The sequence below is a fragment of the Bipolaris sorokiniana genome, assembly GCF_000338995.1.
Source record: "Bipolaris sorokiniana ND90Pr unplaced genomic scaffold COCSAscaffold_13, whole genome shotgun sequence".
Classification (NCBI taxonomy): Eukaryota; Fungi; Ascomycota; class Dothideomycetes; order Pleosporales; family Pleosporaceae; genus Bipolaris; species Bipolaris sorokiniana.
The window spans coordinates 1362945-1370800 of NW_006911907.1; the positions used below are offsets into that span (position 1 = coordinate 1362945).

At 50.6% G+C, this 7856-nt stretch overlaps 6 protein-coding genes across 6 annotated transcripts; 2 read left to right on the top strand and 4 right to left on the bottom strand.

Moving 5' to 3' along the window:
- Positions 1 to 851: 851 nt before the first annotated feature.
- COCSADRAFT_184122 (uncharacterized protein) lies at positions 852 to 1370 on the bottom strand (the record flags this gene model as incomplete). The annotated part of the gene is made up of 1 exon (XM_007705360.1): positions 852 to 1370. Exon 1 carries the CDS (start codon positions 1311 to 1313, stop codon positions 852 to 854), a length of 462 nt encoding a protein of 153 aa, XP_007703550.1. The 5' UTR covers positions 1314 to 1370.
- Positions 1355 to 2821, bottom strand: COCSADRAFT_124896 (uncharacterized protein). The gene is made up of 2 exons (XM_007705361.1): positions 2592 to 2821; positions 1355 to 2538 (listed from the first exon to the last, which is right to left on the bottom strand). Exons 1-2 carry the CDS (start codon positions 2655 to 2657, stop codon positions 1648 to 1650), a joined length of 957 nt encoding a protein of 318 aa, XP_007703551.1. The 5' UTR covers positions 2658 to 2821; the 3' UTR covers positions 1355 to 1647.
- A 581-nt stretch (positions 2822 to 3402) lies between these two features.
- COCSADRAFT_97495 (uncharacterized protein) lies at positions 3403 to 4053 on the top strand (the record flags this gene model as incomplete). Its single annotated transcript, XM_007705362.1, has 2 exons — positions 3403 to 3928; positions 3983 to 4053. 2 exons carry the CDS (start codon positions 3403 to 3405, stop codon positions 4051 to 4053), a joined length of 597 nt encoding a protein of 198 aa, XP_007703552.1.
- A 193-nt stretch (positions 4054 to 4246) lies between these two features.
- COCSADRAFT_163635 (uncharacterized protein) lies at positions 4247 to 5338 on the bottom strand (the record flags this gene model as incomplete). The annotated part of the gene is made up of 2 exons (XM_007705363.1): positions 4247 to 4928; positions 4989 to 5338. The coding sequence occupies 2 exons, from the start codon at positions 5336 to 5338 to the stop codon at positions 4247 to 4249; spliced, it is 1032 nt and encodes a 343-aa protein (XP_007703553.1).
- A 306-nt stretch (positions 5339 to 5644) lies between these two features.
- Positions 5645 to 5982, bottom strand: COCSADRAFT_39936 (uncharacterized protein). The gene is made up of 2 exons (XM_007704952.1): positions 5890 to 5982; positions 5645 to 5856 (listed from the first exon to the last, which is right to left on the bottom strand). The coding sequence occupies exons 1-2, from the start codon at positions 5972 to 5974 to the stop codon at positions 5705 to 5707; spliced, it is 237 nt and encodes a 78-aa protein (XP_007703142.1). The 5' UTR covers positions 5975 to 5982; the 3' UTR covers positions 5645 to 5704.
- A 1497-nt stretch (positions 5983 to 7479) lies between these two features.
- Positions 7480 to 7816, top strand: COCSADRAFT_97200 (uncharacterized protein; the record flags this gene model as incomplete). Its single annotated transcript, XM_007705364.1, has 2 exons — positions 7480 to 7596; positions 7730 to 7816. 2 exons carry the CDS (start codon positions 7480 to 7482, stop codon positions 7814 to 7816), a joined length of 204 nt encoding a protein of 67 aa, XP_007703554.1.
- Positions 7817 to 7856: the final 40 nt, after the last annotated feature.

Below are 7856 nucleotides of genomic sequence, written 5' to 3' on the forward strand. Positions count from 1 at the left end.
GGCTTCCGGCTATCACCTAATTAATCGTAACTTCTACGAGTACACAAAGATTTTTCCAACTCGCTTGGGTTTCCGACACACAACTAACAAGGCACTCTTTCCATAACTTCAATTCCAGTTCAATTGACTTCATGATCTCAACCTCCAAGGCAATCATGAAAAGCAAACAACTCCAGCGCACTCATGAAAAAGAAACAAGATCCGCTAACCAACTGGCAGGATTCCTCTTCCTTTGTAACGACAACAAATAATCCCTCTTAGTAGCCGGCGCATGGCGCTAATCCCATGAGTTTCAGCAATCCTCTAGTCAAAGTATTTACACTTCAGCTCCACCCATCTTGTACGGACCACCGTGCCAGTTCGCAGTATCTACTTTGATTTGGGTTCATCGTTGCCCATTTGGCTTCTCAGGTGATCAAATGCGCCGGGTTCGAAGGGACGGTTAACGTCGGGCCATAGGGCTGGCCACAGGTGTGGTGGCACTCCTATACCATAAGCTCGCTCGCCTAGCCAAACTTGATAGTTTCGGGGAGGTTCCTTATAGTAATGGAACTGCTGTGCTTGGGCCATGTGGTGGGGTAGTTGGGCCAACTGCTCATGCACCATCTCGCGGTGCGACGTCCTGCTTAAAGACTCGTTCGGGAAAGTTGATTGTTGTCCGACCGGCAGTTGGTGCGTATTTTCCCGAAAATTCGAAGGAACATCCTGTAGAAAGGATGTGTTCATAGGTGGATTGCGAGGAGGCGGAGCAAAGTACCGGAGCAAAATCCACGGTATATAGGGTGATGAAGAACAATGATGATCATATCGTCCAGTATAACAATCATCTCTATGTGTGGTATGGGGGTTATTCATGTCGTGTGCAGTGTGGGAGTTGTACAGCGCTGAAGAGGGACTAACCCCATTTTCATAGGTATCGTGGAGAACTTCTTGCGTTGATGGTGGAAAAGAATTCTCCCCGGGCGCTGACTCTGGAGTTTCGAAGAACAAGCCGTAGGGTATAAAGTTGATAGTGATGTGTGTAGTGAGGATGGAACTGTAGGCTTGGGTCCGAGTGCCTCGTCAAGGTCGTCCAGCCGCCAGTGGGACGTGATGCTGTCCACGTCGGAGAGGGCCTTGTAGTCCCTAAGGTTGTTCCACTGGCCATGGCAATCTTGATCGTCCTTTTGAATTGGCCCCAAGTTGTTGAAAGAGACCTCGGGCTTCTCTTCAACCTTCGGAATCGGCGTCGAACCTTCGAAAGGAGCCGACTTCTCCTCCTCTATGCAGATACTGCATTGGTCGCGAGGTGTATAAATCAGGTGCTTACACATTTTGTGCGTAAGTTTGATAGGGAAGTGGTAGAACTAGTAAAGAAGTGTTGATATATCACAATCTGTATCTCATTGTGGATGTAGAGAAAGTTGTTGAAGCGTTGTAGGAAAACAAAAGACTTGTTAATATACTGTGCGGAACACTCTGGGAGCAAACTGTCTTGCTGATGGAAGTAACATGAAAGCGCCTTGGCCATGTGATGAAGAAACTAGTGGAAGTGAGCGTGAAAGCAAAAAACCGTAGCCTGACCGGGATTTTCGAATGAAAGTGGATTGGAAAAACGCCAAATCCATTCACCAGTCTGCTGCAAACACCTATCAAGTCTACAATACCCTACCATCCCTCAATCTGGAATTCAAACATGCGATCCCCATTGCCGTCTTCGATTGGTTTGGCATCAACGTCGTATAATGTCCTTTCCAGATATGTCACTTTGCCCTGGCGATCACAAAGCACTATGATATTCTTCTGCGTGCCATAACACCCACTCGTTGCATCCACCGCCTTGTTCTTGACCACATCACCAATCTCATGCGCAGGCATCTTGTGCTCTTCTAGGTGGTCTCTTCCAATGGCTGGGATAAAGATGCTGTGACGCAACTGATTCAAATACATGTCCCACTCTTCATTTTCCTTTTGACGGGGCATTGTGTCTGTTCTGAGAAGGGTCAGGAGGCGCTGGATGAGTTGATCGCGAGACTCGTTTGCAGCGACCGACTCGGCAATAGCTTTCTTGGTCCATTCCTCGCCGTGAATGACTTTGGGCCATGAACGATCGCTGTATGCAGCATTGCTCAGGGCATGGGTTTCATCGGATTTGTGGAGCAAACGAACTACGCCGTGAACATCTGGTGTGCGATTACTGACGATGGCTAACCCCTTTGCTTCTTTGACGACGTCTTGCATGAAGCCGTAACATAGTGAAAAGCCGCCCACGCCTTCGACACCGTCCTGTTCAATCATTCGCTTCGCGAAGTCATCGGTAGTTTCTTCTTTAGCGGGGTCGCTTTTTAACCATGCATTTGGGATCAGGCCTCTGCTACGTGCACCCTCGACAATCGTTTCATCCTCTTCACGGTAGTTGGTGAGTACAGCGATGCGGCCTTGACGAGTGACACCCATCCAGGTGCCGTGCACAGGGCGATGAAGATCATAGCCGCCTAGGACCTGTATGTCTGGTGAAGGCCACCATGTTGCTTCTGCCGTTGGGCGATGGAGATATTCCTGTACCGGGGTTAGTTGCATCTGGGGTGCTAAGTTGATTAGGCAAGCCATACATCTCGATTGTTCAGCAGTATGAAGGGGTAGTCTGGATGCGCCGTTGTGAGTATGGCGATGCACATCGTGAAGTGAAGTGTGTGTCTGTGTTTCACTATGGGTAGATGGGAAAACGTAGAAGCCGGCGTCCTGCACTTGTGTTGTGTGGCGTTGATAGATGCGGAAAGAGACGGGTTAAAGCAAAGAAGTTTACTTAATGCAGGGCAGGCGGTGAGGATATTTGCCAGCGAGAGGCGTCAACGCTGGCTCATATACGTGGTTCCAACAGTACAGAGTGTGGAGTGAGATGAGATGATACACGTCTAGATGCAGTCGGCATTGTACTTGAGGCGCAGTTCAATGTCCTTGTGATGATAAAAAAGAATGACGGCCCGCCAGCGACCAATTACGGGGATGAGATGCATGGCATTCCTATTTGTCCTTGCACATGGCCTGTTACATGTACTCCCTGTGCCTCTGTGGCTCTCAAGCGGTAAGCTGGCGTGAGCAGTCGTTCTCTAGTCACGCCGCACAGCATGACCTCGCAGTGTTCCTGCAGCGGAGTAACGCAGCGGAGGCAGCCCAAAGCGAGCATCCACGTGACAGTGCCGCTTGCCGAGAATCCCTGCCGCCTGCTGCCTGCCCCAGCTGAGATCCCTGTCCTGTTCCGCGTCACTGGCCGGTTGCGCCTTCCTCTGCGCCCACAGCCTCCCATGGCTCCAATCCCAATCCTTGCACTCCACTTTCCACCGCCCAAGCATAGCAGAGCCTGGAGCTCTGAGTGAAGAAAACACAAAGCACCATCGCCCTCGTCTGCGAGAAAAAGACACCATGGCAGCCAACTTCGCCCCATACCAGGACATTCCCGAATCGTCACGAGCTCTTTCCCCACCACCACTCCACTCGCCTCGAGCATCCGTCGACCGCTCCCGTACCATTGCCTCGCCGCCTACACGCCCCTCGTATGACCACCAGGACTACTTCCAAGGCCAACCCCCCACATCTCCGCTCGGCGAAGCCGAAACAGAGCGCATAGCATGGGACCTACCCTCGCGCAATACGGCCTTTGGTCGTTCGCGCCAAGACATTGACATGTTCACCACATCGCTGGGCTGGCGCCTCGACTACGAAGCTTGTCTGGCATACCTGCTACTACCGCCGGCCGGAGGCGTTTTGCTGCTGATGTTTGAGCATCAAAGCGACTATGTGCGATTCCATGCATGGCAGAGTAGTCTGCTCTTTGCCTTCATCTTTGTTCTGCATGTCATATTCAGTTGGTCGAGCTTTATCTCCTGGGTCATGTTGCTGGGCGACTTGGCACTCATTGGCTGGCTGACATGGAGGGCATATCTCGATGGTGAGTTGGGGAGCTGTCACATATCATCCCGAATACTTACTGATGTTTTCGTAGCGGCAACACTCGATCGATGCGAAGTGCCTTTTTTCGGACCGCTAGCGAGCTCCATTCTTGACGACGAATAACAGAGTCATGTAGGAATGGGGAGAATTCATGCTGAAATGATTTGGGTTTTGCAATGCAGCACGGTGTTGGTGGAGTATCTCATGGGCTTCCAATTGCATTCTTTATGCGCTTAATTACAGGCAGACCTCCTTCGCCTGGAGCAGCGCTCTAATACACTTTTCCACCCGTATAGAACAAAACATGAAATAACTTCTATCCGAATCTCTCCTGTGCAATCTGCTTGAGAAACTCCATAGTCTTGCTTTCCTTTTCCCTCCTCTCCGCCAACCTTTCATTCCTCTCTGCATCCCTCGCCCTTGCAATCTCCTCACGCTGTATCTCCCTTTCATTCTTCTGCCGCTCTTGCTCCCGTTTCTTCTTCTTGTAAACGTCAATGCCATCGTCGCCCATGAGATCTGATTCCGCAACTTCAGCATCTCCCGATTCCTTGGCTTCGCGGAATGACTGCAGTGTAGAAGTCGTCTCGCGCTTCTTTTCTAGTTGTCGTTCGCGGCTACCCGGATCGGCACGTGGAACCAATTCGTCTAGACGCTCCTTCTGCGCTTTGCGGTCGGCTTTACGGGAATAGCGCAGGTCATCCATATACTCAGACTGGCCTCGAGCCCGGTCTTCATCTCGCAACTCATTGCGATATGTTAGGTCGTCGAGTCTGGGTATGGTTGGCCCATGGCCAGCATGTTGCGCCAGATCTCTCGGTAGTGCTGGACCAAATTCATCATCGCTGTCATCTTCGGCACCTTCTTTAGCCGCATAGCTGGGCGACGCTCGTTTGGCCGGGGCTTGGGCGGACGATGCACGGTATGACTGCACTGTTTCTTGCGCCGTCTTGAGCATGGATGGGTCGTACCAGCTGCGGGCCAACTCTCCACGATTCCTGGGACGTTAGAATGATATTTTTTCAACACGTGTTTTCTCACAGAAGATGCACGCGTACCATCGACTGACGAAACTCTTCCATCGTCCCTTTGCTTCCCGCTCATCAAGATCGTCTAGTTGAATCTGCTTTTGTATATCCAGGTATGACTGAAACAGCGGTCGGTACTCGTCATACTGGCGTTTCGATAGCGGCTTTGCCTTGTACGGCAAATCTGCAGGTTTCCGCGTAGGCGAACGCGATCGCGTCCGCGTCCGTTTGTGTCGGTGGCTGTCGTCATCGCGGCGAGGAGAGCGCGAGCGGTGTGATTGATGATGGCGCTTGTGACTACGCGCACCGTGTGGTGAGTGTTCAGCGCGAGGCGGGAGTTGCGCTCTGGATTCTTCAGGTGTCCGGTCTCGACGCGGCATGATTGAGGTTGTGGAATCAGCGCAGCGCGAACGAGACAAGTTCAGACTTGGACTTTACACACCACCAGCGGGCCGTCCCGCTCGCTTGGCATTACTGCATCCACTATTGACTTTAGTCTTTGCTTTTGGTGCGTTCATACGAGAATATGATACATTCACCTATACGTTTTTCACATCACCGAAATTCAGTCTGCAGATACAAGATTAGTTGATAATAATAGCTCTAGTTAGTTGATAGTTAACGTCAAGGATCAGTCATCCGGCCAAATCAGTCATCCGGCCACCCCACCTAACTTGGCCCACCGTTCTGCGCAACTGCTCTACAACAACGCAGTAGAATAAAATAAAATTAAGAGATATTATTCTTTAGATAGATTTACATGAGATCTGAGTGTGTCCTTGAACGTGGCACTTCGTACACGTCGGCGGCGCGCGCTGACGTCGCTCACCAGCCTGGCTCTGGCTAGCCTCCATCACCACCCTTTCTGCTTCTGCAGCCATCTGCTGAGCCTGTTGAACTTAGAGCACTCTACTAGAAGCAATATATTGACGCTGCTGAGTCTGCTTTCGTCGTTGACGCTGGACTTCTACACGTAGCTTCTTATTCTCCTCTGCAAGTATTGTTGCTGACTGCATTGCTATTTGGCAACCTTTAATAACCTGGCGTAGAAGCTGGCTTGTTGGGCTTTGTGATTGCCGATGGAGCCGTTCTTAAAGAAGCTTTGCCTGCTGCTAAAGCTAAGCTACTGTATGCGGTGTTTCTAGCTGCGTTGTAGCGTTATTATCTATAGTTGTCTATAGTGGAGACGGCGTGCGGACAACTGTAAGTGACGATAGGACGCGATCAGGATAAGGAGGGATAAGTCCTGTCGCCTGGAAGCCTGCCTGGATATTCTTCTGTGTAAATACTATCGGCCGGATTCGCGTATAGGCTGCAAGGAAGTCTGTCTTGTCAACGTGGTAGACGCCTTGGCGGGCAAGCTCTTTAATCTCACGTCCGTACGCGCGCTTAAGCAGCGAGAAGCAGCTTACATTAAGCGGCTGGAGAAGATGCGACGTGTAAGGCGGCATATAGAGAGTAATAATCTTGTTATTAGCGTAGTACTGGTCGAACTCTAGCGTAGTATAGCTACTATGGCCGTCTAGGATAAGAAGCCGATAGACTCTAGCTGTACGAGCTGCCGTATACTGATTAAAGTGCTTTACCCACTCTACTCTAAGCTAGTCAGTCGTCTAACTATTGTCTGAGACGCCGATAGCCCAGTCTAGTGGGAGCCTATTATACTAGCTGTTCTGGTGGAACTTGCTAGATAAGATAACTAACGGTGGCAGAGACCAGCCAGACGCGTTGACGCACTCGATCGCTGTAACCCACTCGCGGTTACCTAGCTGTACAATAGCTGCTCAGCCAACTCTATCAGAGCTAGTTACGACTTTTGACGTTGCAGCGACGCCTATCGCGAATCTAGTCTCGTTAAAGTTGTAGATATCCTGGTCAAGAACGCCGTACGTCTGGCGCGTCTCTTCTACTAGCTTAAACTAGGCTGTAATTGCGACAGGATCCTTAGAAAGAGCGCGCTGGCTACTAAACTTCCTAGTCTACTTCGTCTGAAGCTCTGGCTGGCTCTGGATAAAGCGCGACACCCAGCATTTGCCCATAGGTGCTGGAGGTGGATCTTGGCCACGCGCGGCGAGTAACGCGTCTGCCATCCGTCGTACATCGATGATATGGGGTGGAAAGCCACGTCGGTCAAGGTCTAGGATCCACTGTACGAGAGACTGCTCTTTAGTAGGTAATAGCTTTCTCTTCTTAGCATTAGCAAGAGCTTGAGGCTGGCTACCTTGAAGGCGGTCGTAAAGCGTTGAACGGGGGACATTAAATAGCTTTGCAGCTTTACGTTGACTCTTAATTTGATGTCTTTGAATTGATTAAGATGTAAGACAAAGTCTACCTTGCCTTTGAGGCGATAGAGAGCGTCGTTGTCGTGTCATAGCTATTGTAGTGTAGAACGGTGGGCTAAGTTAGGTGGGGTGGCCGGATGACTGATCCTTGACGTTAACGTGCGGGATCAGTAAGCTGGCCGGAATAGTAAGCTGGCCGCCCCACCAAACTTAACGCGACGCTCTACACCACCACCACAATGCCGCGACAACAACGCTCTATACAGACTTCTCGTGAAGGTAGAATAAGTCTTGCTATGGCGTCCTATTATAATAATCTAAAACAATCTATCTACTCTCTCGCGAAAGCGTACGACGTGCCAAAATCGACGCTCTAGACACGCCTCCGCGGTATCCAGCCACGATCAGAGGTTCCGTCTACTAGGCGTAAGCTATCACCTGTCGAGGAGCAGTCTCTTATTTAGTGGATTCTAGAGCTAGACTGACGAGGCTTTCCACCCCATATCATTGACGTGCGACGAATGGCAGACGCGTTACTCGCTGCGCGTGGCTAAGATCCACCTCCACAACCTATAGGCAAGAAATGGGTGTTACGCTTTATCCAGAGCCAGCCAGA